General features: G+C 35.7%; 1 protein-coding gene across 1 annotated transcript in view; it reads left to right on the forward strand.

Annotated features, from left to right (window-relative positions):
- Positions 1–26,079, forward strand: part of LOC122842636 (CUB and sushi domain-containing protein 1-like) — a 415,097-nt gene that overhangs the window by 304,552 nt on the left and 84,466 nt on the right. Inside the window, exons 26-32 of the mRNA XM_044136693.1 lie at positions 24–215; positions 5,548–5,674; positions 6,141–6,352; positions 8,029–8,220; positions 13,705–13,843; positions 20,264–20,451; positions 21,816–22,010. Of these exons, the coding sequence (XP_043992628.1) occupies positions 24–215; positions 5,548–5,674; positions 6,141–6,352; positions 8,029–8,220; positions 13,705–13,843; positions 20,264–20,451; positions 21,816–22,010 (1,245 nt within the window). The remainder of the gene's footprint in view (positions 1–23; positions 216–5,547; positions 5,675–6,140; positions 6,353–8,028; positions 8,221–13,704; positions 13,844–20,263; positions 20,452–21,815; positions 22,011–26,079) is intronic.

Below are 26,079 nucleotides of genomic sequence, written 5' to 3' on the forward strand. Positions count from 1 at the left end.
GTATATATGTTCTTTTTTTTTAGGTTTTGATCTGATTCGCTGTGAGGAACCTGGAGTTCCCAGTTATGGGTATAAAATCCAGGACGATGGGCATTATGCAAATACATTCGTCCTGTACTCCTGCAACCCTGGGTACACCCTACATGGCAGCAGTACACTTACCTGTCTGAGTGGTGACAGGCGTGTCTGGGACAAACCACTTCCTTCCTGTATTGGTTAGTATGCAAGCAAACATGTAGATATCATTGGATAAATAATTCAGCACAACAAAAGTTAATTTTTTTTACCTCTTTGCAGTTTTTGTGTAGTTTAACAATAAATGAAGCAAGGAAGAGTGACAGTAACTAGATTCAGTTTGTAGGCTGCAACACAATGACTCAAAGACAGTGAGTAGGCAAATATGTGAGTCAACACAGGCAAATACTTAGCAGCAAAGAGCTTGTGGGGACTGATTCAGCACTGTGGCAAATATTTGTAATGGTACTACTACAACTCCTTTGCATAAGAATTGGTCTCTCTGCTTCATCTGTAAACATAAGGTTATCTGTTTTTTGACAATAAATATTCCAACAGTCAACATTAGGTCCTCTGTTGATGTTATAAAGTTAGCTCTCTTCCAAAGAAATGTCTGACAGTGTCATTGTATGGCAATGTTATTCTCAAGTAAAAACAAAATAATCTGACATCCAGACAAAAATCCACAATGTAAAAATAAAAAATATATAATTTACATGCAGTCTACTCAACATGACTTGATATTTGTTCATGAAATCCTTGTTGGCAATTCGACTTTTCTAGTAAAGGGTCTTGTAAAAGTTTTTAATCTTGTTGAATTATTTCATGTTTTGTGTTATACAGTCACAAATTTTTCATTGTGAGTTTTTTTAAATGTTGGTTTTGAATATGATGACCAAACACCAAGTAGAGCGTAATTATGAAGTGGTAAGAAAATGGATACATGGCTGTCAATTTCTTTTATGAAGTTCTTACTACTGGAGTTTGGATATATAGAATCTTCAGCTCCCCTGAGTGAAAACATTGAGAACCACCATAATACTGACAAGTTGTTCAAGGTTTTACTCTTCAGATTTTAGTCATATAGTTATGTTACTCATTGCAAAAGCTCCAGATAGCATGATTCTGTCATGGTTAGGTTTTACAGCAGAGATGATATTTTATTGTGCAATTTTAGCTAATTTGCATGTAGGTCAGAAAGTAACAATCTGGGGTTATCTGGCTGTAACTGCAATGTTTCTAATATGGGTTATGTTAAACTGCAGACAGAAATCATGTATTTCTAAAAAAAATTAACTTTTCACAAAACAATTTTTAAAAAGTTATTTTGTGTTTCTAAATGTAAATCCATGTTGTTTATTCAAAGTTGCTTGCTCTTGGTTATTACAAACAAGCTTTAAAGTAAGCTAATAGTTAAGACTGCACAAGCAGAATATAAACAGTTCTACAGGTATACAAAATAGGTTTAATTGGTAATTGAAACAGTCCAGGGACTTAGCATGACAAAATAAACATAAACATGGAAAGCTATTTGAAATTTTGGCTGCAGAATATCCAGTTAGATCCCATATCACTGAACTCCGTTAAGTAATGTTCTAGTAAAACTGTATATCTGCTTTGTCCAGAAATACTTTTACTTTTTGCATTTTGTAGAAAAACCATTTTCTGGAAGAATGTCTACCATACCTGTTAGATGGAGGAGCATTGCACATATTGAAAACCAAACCTTGTACCAATAGACCTGTGCTTTGTGGGGTGGGACCCAGTCTGATGCAGTTGCTAATGGCAACAAGAAGAATGTGCATCTGTTTATGAGTGAAGTTGTGAACTGAATGCATTTATATGACAATAGATTTTGGCTTTTTATTGAATTTGATTAAAACAATTTTTTTCAGTCAGTTATCATTAATTTCAGGTGCCTTATCCCTGCCTTACTTTAGCTAATCCAACAATCAATACTTAATGGCTTAACCTGGGATCATCTATTGCCTTAGCTCCCACTCAATTGTTCTTTCTGTTTGTTTTGCCTCCTGTCTGACTGTTTCCATCCATGTCTGTCTTATTGTCTCCCACATCTGAGCATATTCGCATAGAGATCATGAAATGGCCTTGCCCCAGGATTTTGCTCTGCTCTCTCTCTCTTTTTATCGCCTACATGTAGTCAACACAATATTTTCCTTACCTTTGTTGGCCTCTTTTCTACCATGGTTGTTTGCCCCTGTTTATAGCTCATTTGATCTTCTGCACAGGCCGATCAGGTATAACACCATAACCATTATTAAGTGAAGATTTCATTGATATTGAGTGATTGTTAGATGTCTGGGTGAGAGAATCTCCAATGTTTTTTGGCCTATAAGGTATTTGTGATCTGCAGTGGTTCACACCAACAAACAAACAAGGTCTGCTGTAGCTCACATTGCTGAAGAAGTTAATCTAGATGGGGCTGGATAGCTGCTGACCAGTTAGTGTGAACATATCCATCACCAAAAGTGACAAAATTTGTCAAGTGGGCTACAGAACTGAATCATGGAATACAATCTTTTCATGAAAACTGTATTCCCTGATAGGTGGTGTCTTTTTCAGCAGGATAATGTCACAAAGTAAAAGTAGTTCAGAAATCTTTTGAAGAGTATAACAAAGAGTACGAGCTATTGACTTTAAGTCCAAACTCAGATCTCGGTTCAGTTGAGCATCTGTAGGAACATATCTTGTTAATGGCGGTCCCACCTCACAACTCATAGGACTTAGAAGGTCTGTTGCCAACATCTGGTACCAAAACACACTTTCAGGGTTTTCATTAAGTCAGTGCTTCAAAGTGTCAGGGCACTTTTGACAGCCAAAGAGGGATCAACAGACACCAGTGTCTGGTGTCTGTAGATCCATGCGGATTTGGTCACTAACTCTTTCCAAATTTGATTTTTTTATTACTGGACCAGGCTTAGAAAGAGTTATCTACAGATAGCAGTGCCTTTCTGTTTTATATCAGTTTTATATGATAACTATCTTTCCTGTTGTGTTTCTAATCAACAGTGACTGAGACAAAAATATATCAGAGTGAAAGATTCTGTTCAGTGTTTTTTTGTGTGTGTGCTTGTTTTGAATTGGACATTTGACTGTCTATCTATTTACATCCTATCCAAAGTAATGCAATGGAAGTAGGTTGTCATGGTATTGTAGGTTGTAGGGCAGTAAGATGCAAGTACAGAGAACACACATTTATGAAGCCTGCTCTATACTAAACAGTTTTCTTATTAGCAGGCATCTGCTGGCTCAATGAGCCACCGAGGATTCTGTGTACAATCTCTATGATTTTGAATCTGCCTGCAGCTTTCCAGTATCTTTCCCCTTGCCTTTAGACTAAAAATAACCAAAGAATAAGATAAGACTCATGTCTCACTTGTGCTTGAAGCAGCATTTTTTCCTGACTTGTAAACAATCTGGAATAATACTTATGGGACAACAGGCCTCAAAGTTTTTCACTAACCTTGGAATACAAAACCAAGGTGGATCTACTGAATTAATCATTTTCTAAAAATCTGATTGCCATGTAACCCAACCTTCACACCTTACATTTATTTTCAGGAAAGTAGTAAAGCATATCTCTTTAGATACAAGACCGCTTAACTTCCTGGACCTGAAGTGTTAGCTTTTGACACACAGCTCACTTGACGGAAGAAGACCTAAACTTATTGACATACACTCACTGGCTACTACTGCCTGAGCAGTTTGTATATTATGCAATTCTCCTGAGGCTTGTTTGTCAGATTAAAAATACCCTTTGAAAATTGACAATATTTAAGGAATATTTAAGCCCACATTTCTGATTTTAAAGATAGTATTTTTATTGATATGTTGTATTCTAATTTTAAAGGTTATGTTGTTAACTGTGAACAGAATATCATAATTAACAGAAATAAAGGCTTTCAGACATAATTAATGTGTTTCACTTAGTGATAAAGTTCCTCAAATAAATTCACTTTTCTATAATATTCTAATTTATGGAATAGGTCTGTAAATTTAAGAAGGCATTGGAAACATTTCTCTGAGATTTATTGGTATGATGACATCATTCAATTGCTGCATATGTGTCAGTTGCACATCAAAGATGTGAATCTGTTGTTCCATCAACTCACAAAGACAATAAGTTGGATTGAGATCTGGTGACTAATGATGGGTAAATGAGGTGTCATGTATCGTTTCGACCCATAGCAACACTGTATTGATACTGTGTTGACACTGTCACTGAATACTGACACCTGCTGGACATTAAAAATCCCTACAGGCAATGTAGTTGACAGACTGATTTGATGACTTAGTCTACACAATAAGATTTAAGTCACTGTATTTTATTGTATATTATATTATTATTATGTCATATCTTCAGTTAAATTCAAAATATATTTGATATTCTTCGATACAGTGAATAAATAACGTGAACATGTACCGAGTGATGAAAATTTATGTGAACGTGTTTGGAATGAGGATGCTTGTGGACTGGGGGTTTTTTTCCCCCACATTTTCATTTAAAAAAAAAAAAAAAGTTTTTCCAACATTTTGAAATATAGTCTGTTACACTTTTTTGACACAACTTCTCCTGCTGTAGCAAAATATGTAGTAAACAATACATTATATGAAAAAAAATGTATAAAACCAAGGCTGTATACCTGGGGTTATCCTATGTGTATCTGATGCCAGGCCCTATCATGCCTCAGTATTGAGGAGGTGGATTATTTAATAAACAGTTCTGTTAAACATATGCAACACTTAACCTGCAAAACATAATATGAAAGTAAACAAATAGTCAATTTTAGCTGAATTTGGATTCAGATAGATCAAGTAGAAACTGAAAAGAGCCGGATGAAACAACAACGAAGTGATAACCAATACCTTATTTTCTGATGTAAAATCAAATTGGTCCCAAACTATAAAACCTTTCTTTTGCCTTGAGGCTCCATAGTTGACGCTGTACCTTAAAAGATCAAGAATTCTTTTGGCAAAGGCATCCTGTGGACAGATTCGCTTCTTTATAAACACAGTTTGGCGTGGCAGTGTCATTTCGAAACAGTTCCTGTATCGGTCACGTGACTTGCTGAAAACAATATGGGCACAGACACGGGGTTTTGTCTGCAAGGAATTTTCTTCCACATAATCACCTTAACTGGACATTTCTCGATTTTGGATCATTCTCTGTAAACTTTTCAAGATGGTTGCACAGGAAAATCTCAGTTGATCAGCAGTCCCTGAAACTACTCAAACCAGACCAAAGTTAATGTTCTTTTCATTTTGATGTTAATTTTTATCCTTAGAAATTGTTTTCACTGTATCTAGATGCCTACATTTTTCTGTTAAATGAGTTACAAGCATGTGATTGACTTATTTGCAATTTGTGTTTGCAAATTTTCTATCTAATTCTGACGAATGGCAAATACACATATATGTGACACAATTGTATTTTTCTGTTATTAAAGTATTGCTTATCTTCTTTAGAAATTTTTAACTCAAAAATAATCTTTCTTTGTGTTCTTCTTGTAGCGGAGTGTGGAGGTCACATAACTGGAGCAGTGTCGGGACGGATTCTTTCCCCTGGATACCCGGCTCCATATGACAACAACCTCCACTGTACCTGGACTATAGAGGCAGACACAGGCAAGACTATCAGGTGATTATAAAGCACTTGTTTATGCTGTATCACACTCATGCAACATGCACAATTTATACTAAAATTGAGGAAAGTTGAAATGAATAAATAAAAAAGAACGAGTGCTGAAGAATATAAGCAAGTGTGCTAACAACTGCTGGGTTTCTTGATTCTGCCTCCTGGCTGTTCACAGCCAGCCAGTCAGTAGGGGTAACAGTAGTAAGCTAGAAAGGTAAAGACTAACAAGATTGTTGGTAAATGTTATCTTCACTAATAAGAATTTTTTTATTTTTTTATTTTCAAAGCCACTGCTGTGTTTGAGAGTGTTATTCATTTTTTGTTATGCCACCATTGCATTTTCCAACATCTTATGGCAGCTGCTGACAGGTTTGCATACTCACATGCCTGCTAGGAGTGTGCCCTCTGCCCCCCGGTGTTCTGCATTTCATTTTTGTTGAAATAATTTTTCCTCTGTGTTTTTTTTCAGCCTCCACTTCATTGTCTTTGACACTGAGGTTGGCCACGATATTTTGAGAGTTTGGGATGGTCCATCTGGCTCTTCAGACGGTGGGATCCTGTTGAAAGAATGGTCTGGCCCAGCCTTGCCTGAAGATAGCCACTCGACTTTCAACATCCTTACTCTACAGTTTGATGCTGATTATTTTATCAGCAAACAAGGATTTTCTATACAGTTCTCTAGTAAGAAGCTCAAGTTTAAGTTGGACTCATCAAAATATGGTTTTGAATTAAACTGAAAATGCATCATGACCTCATAAAATCACTACTGTTTACCATCTGCTGTAATTTATGACCTACATCTCGTCTTTATAAAGAAAAACCAATTACTGACTTAGCAATTACATTACCTAATTACCAAACTCAAGCAGCTTTAGGTTATCTTACAAACCCCATTTACATTAGAAATATAATATTTAATATAGCACTAATACAAAATGTAATAGGATTTCTGGAAAACCTTCATCTAGAGAACCAAATGAGACATTTAAAGTATCACCAGGAGACCCAGGAATGTTTAGTAGACTACTGAGGGGAGCCCCCAGAGACCTTCGGTTCAATTTTGGATATAACACATCCTCCTTAAAGCAGATTATGCTTTCAAATAAAGAAACTACAAGATTTATTTTAATTTTCTGTAGAGTTTTATTGTGAATCTGAAACTTACTAGGTTTGGTGTGTGGCAAAAAAAGTAAGAAAGAGCCTATATATGTGTGTATATATATATATATATATATATATATATATATATATATATATATATATATATATATATGTGTATATATATATATATATATATATACACAACTCCTGTACTCTCACACAATTTTGCTTACTCTTTGTAAGCCTCTGTGTCATTTATTGTGAACAGAACTCTGATGCACAAGGCTGTCATTTGTAAAACACAGCATGAATATTTACACTCAGTACGTTTTATCTCTTGTTCTCCTCTGCATTCCCCCATCCACCCCAAATTTAAAACAATAAATATTTACACAGCCTGACATGGTAATCAAAGGACTGCTATTCCATTACTATGGTAATGATTCCTTATATTTACCTCTATGTTGATTTAGTAAAGCGTTGCACTTATTTAAATAGGCAAAGGGTTTTGGATTCAATTAATATTACAACCGACCTTCCCTTCAATTTTGTCCTGTCTTGTCTTCTGTATACTATGATCATTAAACTGATGAAAGAAGTAAACTAGTACAACTTGGACATATATTTCAAGATATATTAAATAATTTTCAAGATGTAGGTTTGAATAAAGCACTAACAAGGGACTATTTGTGATGGTGGATTGGTATTGTTTTTTTGTAATGTAAGATCCATCTATCAATCCATGTTATTTCACTTGGTAGATCTTCAAAAATGTCTAGCCTATGATAATACTGCAATGTTACATAATACACTCTGGGGTTTCTATTTTCCCAAAAGGTCAAATTCTTTTTAAAACTTTGCAGCATAAAATGCCGTTTGACTGATATTTAGCAAATGATTGTAATTATAGACAACAAGGTAAGTAACTTATTGAAGGATATAAAATTCACATCCAGTTATGTTTGTTTGTAGACGTAGACCGCCACAAGAGTATTTCTGGATGATTGGTCTGAAACAAAATTTGACTGGGAAAAAAAAATCAAAGATCCATAAAAATGGTATCTTAAAATTATTTCTAACTGCATCTTTTTATATATTCAAAGATTTTGACCAAGCATTGCATCACATAAATTAATTAGCGTAACCAGCACATTATTTAGCTGATGGTAATTTAACAGTAGTTTATGCAAATAATGTAGGTAGAATTTGATGAGAATATGCCAGCTACCAATATTTATTTTTCTTTTACTTTGCAGCCACAACAGCAACATCCTGCAATGACCCCGGTATCCCCGTAAATGGTTCTCGATATGGAGACAGTAAAGAGCCTGGTGACAGCATGACCTTCCAGTGTGACCCAGGCTATCAGCTGCAAGGCCAAGACACCATCACATGTGTACGGATGGATAACAGGTTCTATTGGCAGCCGGATCCACCAACCTGTATGGGTAAGTGTAAAGCATACTGCAGATTATTACCCTGATTGCCAAAAGATTTCATGAATATTCAAGATTAAAGAGTACTGCAATGATATTACAGATATGCATAAAATCCATTCATACCAAGCAGAGAATTTCTTCCCTTGTCTTTCTTCTAGACAAGGGAAGATAGTTCTGTGAGAAACAAAAAATTGCTCCTGCTCATATTTCTTCCTTCATTTCTTGGTTTAATATTTTTGATAATCAGAAAATTGAATATCAAACAAAGATAATTGGAATCAATACAGAATGCATTCTTAAAATTATAATATCATTTATTAGGTGAAAAGCTATTTAAATGTAGTAAGTAGGAACATTTTGGATAACTGACTAGTCTTTTCCAGTGCTTTGGAGGAATTTCAGCTCATTCCTAATCACAGCAGAGATTTATTTAGATTTAAATCTAAACTTTGATTAGGCCACTCCAAATTCCAGTACAAGGACTATGTTCGCAAAAGTCTTGGAGAGCATCTAATTTTCATTTTGGAACTCATGGATTCCATTTTTCTCCTATTTTTCTTTATTGTTTAAACATTAACACTGAACCTAGTGGGGGACCTAGGAGCTGCAGTTCTCCAGAAATTTTCTGGGCTATTATGTCACCTCCTAAATAAGTGATTGAGCTGATTTTGAGGTCATTTTTGAAGGCGGAACATTCACTACTGTTCCATGCCTTCATTTGTGGATAACAGTGCTCACTACAGTTTGCAGGCTAGATGATATGCACCAAAAAATTGTGATTAATCACAGTTAGGTGTATTTAATTTTTTGCCAAGGTGGAAAGGGAATCATAAATAAAATCCTTATTTTTATTTACTCAGGCTGCTTTGTCTAATTTTAAAATTTGTATGACAATGTGAAAATGCAGTGCGATAAAATGGGGGTAAATACTTTATCAGGAGTGTAGCAAAGCCTGACAAATCTACAAAGACCAAACATTAATTTTAAGATGGACCTATGAAGTGTAACTACTGTTTAAATGGAAATATAAAAAATATTTTAATATCATGAAAATAAGATTAGAAGATTAAGTGACAGATATTTAAAAACTTAAAAAAATACACAGTTGTTTGCTCATGTTAATATGTCATTGTTGAACTCCACAATATATCTGGCAGAGTGAAAATATTTACGACTTTGTAATTAAATGACATATAAAATAACTACAGCTAAACTCCTGTAAAAGGTGAGCAACAAGCAACCTGTGGAATGACGCTGTTGCACAAACTGGTTGTTCTTAATTTAGAAATACATTGTCCTCTACCAGACTGGCAGGAGATTAAACCACCCATGGGTAAGGTAAGAAGAATCTTTGACAATACCGAGAGCTTTCTTCTTAAATCTATTCTCTGAAATGGTCTCCAAAGACAGGATTGAGACTTCAGTGACTCCCTCTGCCCTTGTCACCACACTTTGTAGAGGCTTTCTGTCATTAGCACTGCGGTTGCAACACCAAGAAGTGATGTAGGCTGTCACAATGAATAGCACCCCAGTGAAAGGTGGTGAAGGGGCACGAAAATGCCTCCACTGCTGAAACTTCTTGACAAAATGTCTAGAGTTCAAACATCAGGTGAAAACTTTGATACTCCTATTAAAAAGATCAACAGCTCGTAAAACCGTAAAACATCCCCTTTTTCCTTTCTCAATTATCATTACCACCTGGCAGAGTTGCTGCTATTCTGAAACCCAGTGAGCTCCAACATCCCGCTATATATATAACTATATCTATATATATATAGATATAGCTATATCTATATAAAACCTCTATATATTAGAATGATGTGGAGGCAAAATGCTTTTATATAGGTTTCATAACTTACTCCTGCACTGAGCTCACTTTTTATGCCAATGCAATCAGAGTAGGTAAATGCTAAGTCAACAGTGATTACCATAAATGTCCTGACCTTCTAAATTTTTTATCATTCAAAGTCAAGAGGGAAGTATGACATCATCCATAGCAAGGAATGCATCATGGGTAGCATCAGTAAGGTTGTTAAATGACCTGATCACCTGAGTCCTTGTAGCAAGGCAATATGCAGATTATCTTATATTGCTCAGCCTCCTTTTCTTTTTCTCCGTTTGAGATGGAGCACTAAGGGAAAGTCCTCTAGTGGAGCAAGAGTTTGCCTTATTACCTAGTAAAACAGATTGTGTTAGTTCAGAATGTGAACTAAATCTAAATTTATCTTTACTGCATCACTTGCCTTCATCGTCATCTCAACAGGTTGAGTCAATTTGTTTTGATTTCTCAAAATAAGACACATTACAAACTCCTAAAGGGGTGGTATTATATAAACTAAACCTTTTTTTAACTTTATACCATATTATAATGTTATTCCTTCATCAACAAACATATCTGGAGTGTAAACAAAGGACCGTCTATTTACCCAGAGCTCTTCCTTGGAGCTGCATTCTCCTGCCGAGCTTCCGCCTCAGAGCCGCTCCTTCCACTTGCTTTCTCAGCTCTTCCTGACTAGCGGCTTCAACAATTAGCAAACCCCAGGTGGAACTGCACACGTGCTGACTTTATTTTACTATCCACTTTTTAGTTCAACGCTGATAAGAACAGTGAATGGTACAATGTGTTATTGCGCCAGATCCCCCCCCCCTTCCTTCCTTCTCTCTCTACTCACTCACTCTCTACTTCCTCTTCTGAGAGGGGAGATGTGGTACCAGCTCTCCATCTAACGGGTTAATCGAGTTTCCTAAATCTGCTGAGATTTACCCTGTCCAGAACTGAAGTAAACTCTGTTTAAGCTGGCATCGAGAAACGATTCGCCTGGTTTCTGACGACCTCCATCCAGGTGTCCCACCCTTCTTCCCCCTGTGAATTAGCCAGACTGAGCAGCCTGCAGCCAACTAGTTTCACAGAGCACACCTGTTAACGGTCGCTCGTTCTCTTTTATTACAATTTGCTCTTGTTACTGAACCAGGTAGGTTTTAGTGACTCGGGCGAGTCCCAAGGATGATGTTTTAAATTTGGGCTATCAGGAACCAATAAACATTTTCCACCTCTTCCTCTCCAGAATCGAACATCATAGCTATTTTACAACCATCAAAGAACTTTAAGGTGACTCATTAATTGAATGTCCACAACATCTTTTAGATTTTCTTTATGCTAAATTATTTTATTAGTAAGGCAATTTTGCAAGGGTCAGTACAGCTTAATTCAGTAGCAGAAATAATCAAATAAGAAAAATCAATCATCTAGGCTATCTTTCCCTAATGCTGACACTGAGAACTAAAACGGGAACCTTTGTGAGAGACAGAGTTTGGCTTTTGAACCCCAGACCTGGCCTGATGATGAAGGAGGTGTTGCAGCAGGAGGAGGATGTTGGTCAAAGGCAGGGATCTCTGTAGGCCTGATGAGCTTTCTTCTCCTCATGGATGGTGAGGTCACACAGGACTTGGGTGCTGGCAGAAAGGAAGGCATCAGTTCTTCTTCTTTGTCTTTGTTCTTTGTCTTTGTCTTTACCTTGGTCTTCATCTTCGTCTTTGGGGTCTGAACCCAGCTGATGAGAGAAGTGCAATTTGAAGCCACATGTTGCGGGGCAGACGGGTTGGTCCCCATGAACAGGACAGTCTTCGGCTCTGTGGCCCCGGCTCTTCTTCAGCTGCAGAGTTCTTTGTCCATCTCGATCTTGACTGCTGCCTGGAGGATCCAACCAAAGTTTCCTCTTTGCACCCACCTTTTATAGGGTTCATCCACCCTTTTGGTTCATTTGCATTGGCTAGCACTGTTGCTGTGCTTATTTCATTGGCTACCTGCTTGGACAGATGATCTCATCTCCATCACTGTCTTAGAGACATTGTGTCCTGATGTCTGTGCTAATGTCTCAGGTTGCTTAACAACCTGTTTCCAAATAAGGCGTTGACCATCTCTGCTCTCCTGTTTCCAAATAAGGTGTTGACCATCTCTGCTCTCCTGTTAGTTCCCCTTTTTCCCTTAACCTTTCACCTACTATCCACCTCCAATACATCAGTGATCTTTAATTTCAGTTACACCTTTTACACCATTTCAAGTTCAGAGTAAAAATCACATTTATAACTTCTTTAGCTTCTCTGATTTATCATTCATTTATAATGTTATGATAACCATAATTTATCAGTTACTCTTATTATAATCTTAATGTGAGTTATTACAAATGTTTTCTGTAAAGAAACCAAGAATAATCCATGATTCTTATTATTTGATATCAAAGTTAAAGTTACTTGTTTTACTTCTAAGAGTTCCCACTAATGCAAGTGTAAGTGTAAGTATTATTACAAGCAAACCAATATTAATATAAGTATTTTACTTTGAATCTTATCCAATTACTCACAATGTTTAGAATTCATTCTTTAAAACTTTCATGCTTTGAGATAAGTAATAGTCTGAACTATTTTTATAAATCTGCAGGCTGGAAACTTACTTCCTCTTTTTCCAGGAAACTGCTTTTCCTGTTTCATGACTCTCTCTGTCTTGACTATGATTTCTTATGATTAAATAGAAAAAAGTAGAATTAAAGCAAAGTTTGCAGGAGACAGAAACAACACACACAACCAAATTGATTTTATTGACATTTAAGTCTAATGTTGGGTCTAGATTTTACTTGAGTGATTCATTTTAAAGATAACTTTATTTATTTTTACTGTTAAACTAAAATCTCCAGCATGGGGAAGTGGGATGATCTCGGATTTTCTTGACAAATGAGAAGCATTGTTATGATTACATGCTGAAGGAGCTTCTTAAAGAAACAGAGGCCAGTTTCAATGTATTAAATTGCAAATTTAAATTTCTCTTCAAGTCATGTTTGATGTATACAATTTTATAACAATTGAAGGTAACATGGTTACATGATTGTGCAATAAAATGGCACTATGTGCCTGGAGAAATACATATCATCGCCCCTTCAAGCTCAATTCTCCAATGTAAATGGTTTTTGTGCTGGTATTTAGTCTGTCAGCAGTTTGCAACTGTTAATACCTTTGTTTACCACTATTTCAAAGATGATTATTTGTTTACACACGCCTGCCATCACAGAGACACTTCGGCATGTTAGAAACTTCTATTTCACATTAACAAATTGCTGCTTGAGTGCGTCTTTTTGTCTCTCTTGATATTATCTTTTCCCTGCTCCATGGCTTAATGTGGAATCACAGCACTGCCAGGGGTGATTTTCCCCCCACCCTAACTCCCCCTAACCCCACAGTTTGTAACTAAATCTCACCATCTGTCTCTCTCTTACACTGCTTCACAATCTTCAACCACCTGCGGAGGCAATATTTGTCTTCAAGGTGTGATTTTCTCTTCTTTAACAAACCTCTCCTGTACTGTATGCCTAACTCATTTCCTCTCTTTCTTCCTTGTGGGGAAAGTTAGTGTACAACCAGGGCTTATCATCTTGCCAAATAACAAAATTCAAGACTTTAATCATCTCTCCCTCTTTCTCCTACTATTCCTTATTTCTCCAGCGACCTGTGGGGGTAATGTCAGTGGTCCTTCCGGTGTGATTTTGTCTCCGAACTACCCTCAGCCTTATCCTCCTGGGAAAGAGTGCGACTGGAGAATCAGAGTCAATCCTGACTTTGTCATTGCCCTTATCTTCAAAAGGTAAGTTGATATTCTGCTGTGATTTCAGGTGTCATGTATTTATTTTGGAACGCTCCTTGTGTGTTTTTTTGAAGGGATTCTTCACAACAAACCTCCATAGCCCCATTAATTTAGAAAATGTGAGAAAATGTAATGAGATGTAGAAATTTTCCTAATATTTTACTTATTTCCTCAAACCACTACCTTTGCTTTAAAGTTAAGTTCAACATTATTCATGGTAGATTGAACTTATAGTAGTCTTTCATTTCACCAACATTTTTCTATTTACTGGAGGTAATATGAAGAATTTGGAAAGGTCCAGCCAGAGTCCCAACTTGAATGCAATAGACAATCAGCAGAGGAAGCTAAAGATCAAGGTGAAAACAAAAACCTGAAAAACATGCAGCTCACCAAGATATTCTCAAGACATTTATTGAAACACACAAGTATATGTTTGTCAATTACCATAAGAGTTTCATTAATGTGACAATAATTCTGTTCTTATTCTTTAATTATTGGAAGGGATAAGATCCTCTTTTAGGTGTCATTTTTATGAAAATCAAAACTGCTACTCCTTTAATCTTTTGAGATATTCATGTCTAATTTATTACTAGAAACAACCTTCTTGGTTGATTTAAAATAGTTTGAAATCTAAACCTGCCAAAGGTAGAAATAATTTTGTACTTGATCACAATAATTTATTTGTTCATTTAAAAAAGTGAGGTAATACTACTTTTAGTTATAAATGAATACATGGCCTTTTCACCTCTGAGGTACTTTTGACAGGACTACTGTGCTCTTCTTGAGGCAAAATGCTGGCTCTGCTGGAATAATTTAAAGCTCTGGAGATTTAGCAAGTAAAGCATAATAACAGCAGCTTTGCTGAAAATTACTGACAAGTCGGACAGGTAATTCTGCAAACTACAGATTTATTTTTTCCTGAATAGATCTTAGTTGATTTCTTTTCTTGCCTACCAATCTCCTATACCCTTCTTTTGGGATTGTGAAATTGTTCTAGCTCTGTTTCATGTCTGCTGTAGGTCATTCGGCAGACTACAAAATATTTATTTCCGCATTTAAACTTCAACCAAGTCCTTCCTTTTCTTGCTTCAAATCTAATGTTGTGCTGTATTTTTGGACATTTAACCACCAATGGTTTACAAGTCATTGACTGAAGATTCAAAGTCAAAAGGGTAGAGGTGGATGGAGTGGCCCAAAAAAAAAACCTCAAGTCAGAGTAAAAATGTTTTAGTAGAAATGCTACTCAAAATTATGTCCATCTGGTCGAGAAAAATAAGTCTTGTGGCAATTCTAGTTTTTCAGAAAATGGGAAAAAAATAACAAATTCAGGCTGAAAAATAATTTCCAAATCAAATTATTTTGCAATTATTTTAGATTTGTTGGTTTACAAGCTTTTGAAACCAACATTGCAGTGACACTGTATAGTTTTCATTGAAATTCACTGAACATCCACATGGCTTAACAAGCCCAGTAGATAGAAAACAATACCAAGATGCTTCCTTGTGCATAAACAATAAGTCTCACTTTCACATAAACTGGAAGAGTGTCTGTGGTGTATTTCTGTTTAAAATATGCTTGTTCTCCATTTAGTAAAGTAATTAGAGGTGGAAAGAATAGCCAAACACTTAAATGAATTTAGTTTAAATTAGATTTCTTCAGAATAAATGTACTCCAGTAGTAAAATGTAGTGTGCATTAAAACTACTTCTTGAAGAAGTTTTTTAAAGGTTACTCAAAAAAATGCATGTGATTAAATGTGACAAGTTAGTACCCACCTCTGCAAAAATGTTAGGCTCTATCGTAACAATTTAACTTCAAAATAATTTCTAAATTGTTGTTCTTTTTTATCCATTCTCTGATTTGGTGATATGTCATGTATGAAATAAAAATAGATTTAGAACACGTTATGCAAAGATGAAAAAGATGATGGAATAAATGATGATTCAGTTTTTTTGATCCAAAGTCAATAAAAGAAAAGCAGAACCAAAATATAGTGTGATTAGAATATCAAAGCAAGGTGCTTTGGTTCATGAAAACAATCAGTGGTTTCTCTATAATTTCCAGTTTAACAGTATAGGAGCACACAAAGCTATAGAAGATTGAGTTGCGTATGAAGGTATATTAAGCAAACTTACAGACCATCTTCCACTGAAGACATGAAAATAGCTTAAAGGTCCACTATTATGCTTCCTTAAACAAGCACAATAGATATCGGGGCTACAAAAAACTTGTTCATTACATTTAATACTCAGAATCATCCTGGCATAGTGAGATTTCACCCAATCAGTTGGGCCTGTTTTGAGCTCATATGGAATGCGTTGTTTTATGGCCATGTCTCGATTATGCAAATAAGCTGCAGCTGGCCCAGCCCTCCCAACGCAGTGTCTACATTAGCACCTCAGACACGTGAATGTAGCTTCAAGCAGACTCACAGTGGTAAGCCAAAGCTCTTTCACCCCGAAGCAAACCCAGACGCAGAAGAAGTGGAGCCTCCTGAACAACCATCAAGCCACAACCACTGAAGGATTAAATGCTGCAGATCTGATATACACTTATATCATTATTAATTCTCCATCCTCTCCATGGTCTATTCATCCATTTGGCGTCTGGCAGGAGTTTCCATTTCTGTAGAAGAGCCAGACTCAGAAAGGGTTATCTCCCATTGGCTGTCAGATTGCTTAACACCAATAATCCTAAGACTAAGACCGTCTGAAAATTTCTGAAAAGTTATACATGTTTAGTAATACATTATTGGACTGGTTCTAGAAGCAAGAGAGACCAAAATGGAAGTACAGGAACATACAAAAAGTTAATTTTGCTCAATAGTGGACCTTTAAACTTCAACACCAACTAAAATACGGACGGGTGGGTAGATGGATGAATGAATAACAATCTGTGAATTTTTCCTCTCAATTTTAAAACATAGGGCAAATGAGGAATGAACAAAGTGATTCCACCAATCAGTCTTTAAATCCAAATTAGTTTAAAATAGAGGCAAAACATTTAAGGTTTTTAAAATGTATTTTGTTCTAACAAAAATACTTCCATTCACCATTAATATTTTAGTTATATTTAATATGTAATGTTTTGATAAAATTTTTGTAGATATCCTGGCTTAATATGGACCCTCACTGAATCAAGAAAGATCTGTCTCCTGAGAGATCAAGCACAGTTTATGTTAAGTAACATGCAGCGTAAGATCATTAAGGTAACTAATAACCTAGTCTTTGAGAAGTTTTCTTCACTCCTCAGGGACTGCTGCTTAAAGGCCTTACATCTGCCTTAAAAGATCCTTTGAAATCCTCTTCCTACATAAGTTACCATGGTAGTGTCAAAACAACGTTTTAGTCATACTGGCCATAAGACCCACAAAGCAGGCTCAGTCTCAGAGAATGATAAAACCGAAAAGTAACAGTCACCAATTCAGGTAAACTAAAAATATTTTCCAGCTTGTGGAAAATATAGCAACAATGTTTCATCCTGGTTTTGAGGTTAAAATAAGACCCCTGTGCAGAGTGTATGTCAGTGTCTTCCTCCTCAGTATTATATGAGGCGAAGATGCTTTCTGTGTCAAAGATGAAAATGTTCCATCCAAACCTGGAAGGTGGAAAGACAGGACAGAAGTCACCCTAACACTGCTTCTCTCCTAACTGAGCTCCATAATACAATCTAGAAGTAAGACACCGGGTGATATATTTTTTGTTTTGCTGTGGTAAAAAAATAATGTGTTAATAAAACTAAATTTTCTAACCATCTCCATGGTTGTTTTATTCTTAATAAAGTATTGTTTATTTACATTGTTATTGCTAATTACTGCACATTGGTGAATGTTTTAAGTCCCAGTCAGTAGTTCATCAAAGTGAGACTTGGATCTTCAAATGAAGCAAAGCAGATAAAACCAAAGACGACTTTCCGCAGATTGCCAAAGGAGAAAAATGACCCAATTTTGACTTCATGTTTTGCAGCTTGAAAGATAAATCCCTGCTGATGTGACATTGAGACACTTTTATTTTACATTTTGTTTTGGCTCTGCTTTATGTGTTGCATAACACTTCTTTGTTATTATTTTATCTTCTCTTTTTAAATGTATTTCACACACAAAACAGAAAAGACATTTTAACCTAGTTACTACTGGCTCTGATTTTTTATTTTTTATTTTTAACCGTGTTCCCTTTTTATAAAGCAAGTTAATTCTCACTTCTATAATAAACCAAGCTCATTCAATTCATTTGATTGTCCACATGTGACCCTGTTTTTTTTTCATCCAAAGCAAAGAAAATTAAACAGATGTGCTTTAGAAATACACACTTGTAATGGATATTATTACCAGTTTTTGTGCCTATCTACTTTTTTTTTTCCAGAGCATGTAATTAATTATATAGAAATTTAATTTACATTTCTACACTTTGATTAACAGCCTGTAATTCACAACTAGGTTTCAACTTTTAACTGACTGTTGTTTTATTCTTGTGCCATGGGAGATTATTACACTGCTCCATTTCTTCCCAGTGAGATTTCCATGTTCCTTTCATGACATTTAGCAGCTTTGGTATTCAACCCCGAATGCATCACTAATGCACAAGGTATTAGCATGGATCGGTTAATGCTTTTTTTCTGTGGAAAGGAGGCTTAGGTGCAGTTAAGCCCATTTAGCACCCGATGGAAACACGAGTCTTAAAATGGAATATTCCATGCTCTTTCTTTCTTTAACTTTGGTAACATCTGCCTATGTTGTGTTGTCCAGTGTTTTTGTGCCGGCGTGTATGTGTGCTAAGTTGATAAAAGAATGGTATGAATAAAACAGCAAATAATGCCCCAAATTTTTGCAATAGCTTATATTTCTATACATACAATTGCTTAAAAAACACTGTTTAATATATTCCAAATGAAAACATGAATACAAATTTAGCAAATTTTCTGTTAGTGAGAAAAACAGAACATAAATTTTTGTTTTCTGGATCAACTCAAACATTTACTTTACCAAACCAAAATTTGGTACCTGTGAAACAGGATTCCAACCGAGAAATATGTTCAATAGTTCCTCAGTATATTGTGTTTTGCTCAAAAACAGCATTTTTTATGTTTCACACAATTCTTCCTGTTGTCAACCATATCCTAAATGTTGCCTTTGTTGCTTTTCTACTATTCAACTTCAACTACAAGTAGATTATTTGGAATTTGATTTTTAGCAAAAGCACAGATTGCTCGTTAGAGAGCTGTTATTTTGTTGCATATTATACAACAAACATTTCTTTGTTCCACAAATGCCATGCTTTTTATGAATTTTCAGCTCCAAATTTTAAATTCAACCAATACCTTTTCCGTTATCTTTTACAAAGTTATACTTGCATAGAAAGGAAAATAATGTGGCCTTTATACCACCACAGAAAAATGAATGTAAAGGTATGTGTGTTTTCAAAACAAATGTGTGTTTGTATGTGTCAAAATATGGACTTTTGTCATGGACAAGATAGCTTCATGAATGTACAAAGATAAAAAGATGCCGTCCACGTGTGATCCACTGAAACTTTAAAAACAAACATGTTTGGAGTGGTTTAGATTTAACAGTCTGAGCACATATTTGAGAAAGGTTCAAACACTTGCACACACATCTTGAGATGTGAAAGTGAAAGTACATGTTGTCAAATTGTTACATTTACCTTTTACAGACTATGTTGTGCATTTTGTAGCATCAGTTTGCCATTGTTGATCAATGTCAACTGTTTTTCATGTTTATACTTTCACAGAGCATAGTGTTTATGTAAAAGGTCAGCAACCTGATCAAACCCACAGTCCACACCAGCAGGAGTTACTGTTCCCTGCAGAGTATACTTTCACCAAAACGCGTGATTTTTAATTCAGACTTTAAAGACAGCGACAAAACATGCATGCAACATACAAGTGGCTGTGCACCAATATATATTTCAATCAAATTTGTTTTTTTTTTTACTGTTAAAAACAATTCATTCAGAATTTAAAACAACATTGGCCCTCTATAAAGATTCAACCTAAATGTCTGCCTGTTAGGACATAAGACATACCTGTTACTAATGCCTCTGATGTGTCCACCAGAACAAATATATCGTGAGGTGGTTTAGTATGCAATATGTCGACTAAGGGCGACAGCCATGTATAGATTGGTGATTGGAAAAAGGACAAAAACAAAATGCCTAAAAGATGCAAACGTTTCATGAAATGTTTGTTTTATTCATTGAAATAATGTGTTTATTTAATGCAACCAGTGAGTGAACTAAAGTCCCAAACACTTTGCTTGTCACAGTTAATGTTTGGAAAATTGGGAACCATGTCCTCGAATGCTCTAAATTGCAGAAAGATACCATATTATGGATCTGAACAATAAAGTTTTACCAAAACCAGGATGATGAGTTAAATGTTATTTTCTGGGTTTTTTCCTCTTTAGTTTCAACATGGAGCCAAGTTACGACTTCTTGCACATCTATGAAGGCGAAGACTCAAACGGGCCTCTCCTTGCAAGTCTTCAAGGCAACCAGGCCCCTGAACGCATAGAAAGCAGCGGGAACAGTCTTTTCCTGGCGTTCAGATCAGATGCATCTCTAGGAATGTCTGGATTTGCTATTGAATACAGAGGTAATTGTAGCATAGGAAGTCCTATTTAACATTTGCTTGAATAACTTTCATGGGATCTAAACATGTAGGACATATAATAATTTGCAATTGCCTGCTGACTGGAGTGAGCTGCAGTAGTTGAAAAGATGCAGAGTCTGTATTGTGAAACATATAGCTGTAGTTGTGATTTCACAGTTCACGGTGAGTCAGAACAGCAGTGTGGTAACTTAAATAGATTCTGGACAGTTGTAATACGAAAGAGAAATAGAGGTAGTTAGTTGTAGCAGAAGTAAACTTTCTAATTGTATTCAATAAAGATAGTACCGATTGTGATAAGGCAGCACCAATAATCACAAACAACATGTTTGAACATAGCAGTGATTCTAATTAAACTGAAAACCACAATTGGTGAGTTCATCTAGCCCTACTGATTGAGATTATCTGGTGGGTTTATGGGTTAGGGCAAATCAATGCTGTGTTACGTGTCCAGAAAATAAAATGTACTACATGACTCTTTGCGTGTTTCTGCACACAATGCCACTAACAGTAATTGTCACTAAATTGTCTACTTGTTAAGTGTTCCGATTAAAATATCAATACAGAAACGCAGGCTGTGCTGTCTTGCAGACCTGATAATATTTTAATCTCTCTGCTCTTATTATTTTAAGCCCACTAACGAGAGAAGCTGTATTCGGCTGAAAGGGCAGGTTGTTCCATATCTGCCTAAGAGTTGTTTACCTCCACTGATTGCGACTAATGATTTAATACCTTTTGTCAGTCTCTAACTTTGACTTACTTGTGACTAGACTTATTCATTTTCTCTAATCCTGTCTTTGCTTCTTCTCGTTTCCCTCACTCCATTTATTTGGTAAAAAGGTTCTGTTGTCTCAAACCTTTTTTCAAGCTTTTGATTTTGTCATTATTCACCACCTCTCATATGCCGTCCCTCTAATTAAAACAACAGTCTTACTGATCTGCAACTTTCAGCTCTTTTTGCCTTGAAACTTCTCTCTGCCTTACTATTTCATACTGTCACTATTTTGTGCAGTGAATGCAGAAAAACGTCACAAAGACTGACGACTACATACACAATGGCTCTATTATTTTTGTTCTATTTACTTTGCAACTTTTGTTTGACTCATGTTTTTCTCTCGATTATTTCTTATTCTTATTTATCAAACATGGAGCTATATATGTATGACAAAAGTTAGGAAATTCAATGAGAACTTATCAGAACCCAATTAACAAATATTTATTGACACAAGTTATTAAATTCGGTTGCCAAATAAGAGCATTTAAGCTACTTTATCACTTTTTGTCAAAATTTCATGTTTAATATTTTGTGCTTTTGCCCATCAACTCACCTAACTCTTCCACATCCACAGAGAAACCAAGAGAGGCCTGTTTTGACCCTGGCAACATCATGAATGCCAGTCGGACAGGCTATGACTACAAACTAGGATCCCAGGTGTCCTACAGCTGTCACCATGGCTACACAATAGTGGGTAGTGAAACCATTATGTGTGTCATGGGGAATGATGGGAAACCAGTGTGGGACAAGGCCTTGCCATCATGTAAAGGTGAGATAGACACAAGATTATGCTTTTATTTTTAATCAAAGGTTACTGGCTTTAACTAAGGGAATAGGTAATAGTCTCACAGTAGAAAGTCACTCCAGTAGTCAAATTGTTTTAATTGGTGTTTAACCTGAACTAATGCAAATGAGAGTGTTTTGTTGTTTGTTTGTTTCTTAAATAACTCTCAAAGGACAGATCTAACGTAATGGAAAAGATGCATCTGGTTTTTAGAAGGTTTACGTTGTAGGTCTGTGTTGATAATATTGGCTGAAAAACTAAAACCTGGAAGAAAATGGATGATACAGCAACTTTGACTGAATAAAGTGCTTAAATAAATCTCAAGTAATCATGACTAAATATACTTTAGACATCTAAAATCCTGCTCCAGTTGAACACATATCTGGGATGTGAACCAAAAATTTAACTGTACACCAAATCACCAGATTTTTTTCATAGTTTTTTGTCCTTCTAGTTCAAGCACATTCATGGTTAACAAGGCAAGAGATTGTGAGGCACAAATTGTTAAAGAGTTATTCAGAGACTGTTGTAAATAATCTTTAAAGATGGACTGACATCCTTTGGATTTGCTGCACAATACATTCAAGTCCCATTTAATCTGTATTTGATGACGCAACAGTTATAAGCAACCTTCAGATCCAACACTTTGGCTGTGAATTTTACATTTTGAGTACATGTTCTCAGTTCAGTTAGCAGTAAGAACCTCGTTATGCTACTTTCCCACCTACATCTGCATTTTCAATTTTTCAGCAGTGGTAAATTACATGTCATTCTCAATACTTACATGGCTTACAGGGAACTCAGTTTAGATAGCACTGTCATGCCAATTTACAATGACTGATTGTTGAAACGTGTTGGAATCAATCTGAGACTTATTGGTTCAGGATTGCCATCCTGTCTGTGTGTGAGTATGTGTTATCAGAGTTGGTCAGGTCTGGCAGGCTAAGCTGTCTATTTGATTGGCAGCTCAAGGAGGCAATAAAGTGACACCTGCCAAAGTCCCATTAAAGCTGGGTATTTGCCTTTTTGCGTGTGTGTGAGGAAATTGAAATGCAGAGACTTCCCAAAATACCTCCTAGATATAAATTTCAAAAAAGCAAAGTAGAAGACATTTTAAGATTAACACGTACTGCTTCTTATTTATAGCTCATAATCATTTCATAACTCTTCTATGAAGGCTCTGTTTAATAATGTCTGAGTAGTAAAGGGTGTTGGAAGTGGGAGAAGGAGAGAATAAGGATGGTGTAATTGCACTCTGAAATGCAATTTTGGAACAGCAGTGGGTAACACTGCAAGAAAAAAAAAATCCCATCAGGCATTTCATTTTATCTGCTCTGTTAGTTGTTCCTGTTTGTTTATTTAGTCATTCATTCATTCTGTGGAAAAAAATCTGCCACGTATAGATGTTAACCAACCAATACAGAATTTGCAAAGTTTTGTCTTGCCTTTTTTGTGAAACTACTTATTTGAAGGTAATCACTTTGAAAAGAAACAAGAAGTTTAAATTGATCTCAGTCTGAAATTTGAATTTTCTTAAATGCTGAGTGTGGTATTTTTATTTTTAAAGGAACATAAAGTACAGAGGAGATCTTTTGTACTTTATGTTCCTTTGTAGGACCATGAAGTACATAAGAGGAAATTAATAATTAATCTGTAGTTCCACTTCAAAATTAGGAGTAGTAAATGGGGTAATACATTTTCAACACTGTTGTTGATTTGAACTGAATTTAAAAGGCAATGAAATATTTTATTATAAAGACAGTACAGTTTTTATTTCTACTTCGGATAGATTAGATCCAGTAGAAAGATTGAAACTTATATCTGATAATGTCATAGTCCCATACTTTCACAGTATTAGTTAGATATGGCATCTATACAATTCAGGCTGTATGGTAAACATTTCATAAAATACACTCTAATGCCAAGATACTTAACACATGCATGTGTTAAGAGACACAACTCAATTATTCATATGCACTACATAACAATGTATAAATATTAGGATTTAATCTTTTGTACATTTGAGGCTTTTGATTTATTTTTTTCTATAAACATCTTGGGTTAGATTTTTATTTTTTAATAAATAAGAACTTTGTGTTTTTGTGGTGTGCTTTGAGGTCAGATTTAACCTCAAAGCACATTAAAGACCAGGTCATTTAGACATTAAGAGCCTGATCGACAAATATTCCAAATAAGGAGTGCTAAATTGCTCGTGCAATCTTGTTTTTGTGTTGGTTGTAGATCAGTCTTGCTTGTGCTATATCTATCAGATAGATATGGTGAGTTTGCAATTCTGACAAGATGGTAAACCTGGTGTAGCAAACAAACTTGCATATAAGCAGATCTCAGAAGAGATCAATATAAAAATAGGCTCTGATTTTGTTGGATGAAATATCAAATTTCTTTATCTATATTTAGTCTAGATTCATCACATCACTCTGTTTTTGTGACTTAATTTGAAATTAAATGTTTACTTACTTATGGCAGCAATTAGTCAGAAACTTGTTGCCAAAGTTTTAATAGGAAAATATTTAACAAGCTGTTAAAATGATATATCCAGACAGTCAAAACAAGCTTTTTAATTATTCATGTAGGTTTTAAGAAAGATGGTCTTATGCAGTGAAAAGAGAAATAGAGCTCCAACTTAAAAAAAAATAAATTAACCTGTTACATATAATCAAATTAAGTTAGTCAAATTTACTTTATGTTGTTGTTATATTTGCTTAACATAACAACTTAATACACTTTATATATTTACTTGGGTAAACTTAATTAGATAAGTTTAAAAAATAAATATCAGTATTTTATCGGATTTTCTTTTTTCAGTGTGTGGAGAGAAGGAGCTGGTGTGCTTGGGTTTGTGAACAATGTCAAACCAGCCCTCTTGTCATCAAATGGTAATCCCAGTGCTCTAACCTAACGAAGAGATCCTGGTCTTTTTAATTCTCCAATCTCTTTAGTTTATAATCTGACTGCAACAGGTATTGCAATGAGAATGGAGGAGAAAGCAAAACATATGTAGCTATATGATGTTTAAAGGATACAGAGTTGATATCAAAGTCATTATGAATGGTTGTTCACCCATTCAAACACACATTGATATGCTAATTGTGGTAAGCTACATTGTAGCCACAGCTACCCTGGGGCAGACTGACAGTTGTGAGGCTACCATACAATAAGCACCGCAGGACCGTCTAAGCCACCAGTACTGTTAAAAAGTCCTATTCAGGAAAATAGCACCAAGTAAGCTTTAGTGTACCAATTTAAATGTATTTCACAATTTCAAGGATTTCAGAATTGAAAAAGATGGTGAACATTTTTTGTACCATGTTAATTTCAGCTTTAGTAATTGTGTGGCTTGCACATTCCCATACATAAACAGATTATAAAATGGTTGCTTCAGTTTAGAGGAAGTCTATAAGCCACTTCACAAAGTCAAAGCAGAAGAATGTAACCAAGTCTTGTCAGTAATTCAGTAATTTTGCTCCCCAACTCCCGTGACTCCATTTCCACATTGGATTTTCTCGCCACATAGTTAGGGAAGTTTCTTAGCCTCTGCCTGTCTCTCTATCTTTGGGCAGCTCTCGGGGCTTTTAGACCAAACTCATTAGACGGGGTGAGACCTCTTTAAATAATACATCTCCACTTACACTCCCTCCACATTTGGTCTTCCTTCTTTTAATCCTCTTCTCAACGCGTGCTCCTTTCCTCTTCCTCTGTCCTTCCCTTAACAACTGCTGGCTCTTATTTTACTTTCCTCCCATCATCTATGTCTGTCTCTGATTTACTCTGTATTTTCCTTTCACCTTTTCTCTCAAGCTTCCTCACCCTTTCTTGCTTTGACTCTCACACACACACTCGCACGGACACCCATATAAACACCTCCCGATTCAAACCGCTCTTTTATTGGTTTCCATGGTAACTAAGAGCTGGTGCGAGAAAGAAGGAATTCTCTGTGACTGTTGATAGGGGTGTGTGTATATTTGTGTGTTTGTGTGCATTGATATGTGTGTGTGGGTCCATGCAAGAAAGGAGGAGAGATACAGAGAAAGAG

This window comes from Gambusia affinis, linkage group LG02, assembly GCF_019740435.1.
Source record: "Gambusia affinis linkage group LG02, SWU_Gaff_1.0, whole genome shotgun sequence".
Lineage (NCBI taxonomy): Eukaryota > Metazoa > Chordata > Actinopteri > Cyprinodontiformes > Poeciliidae > Gambusia > Gambusia affinis.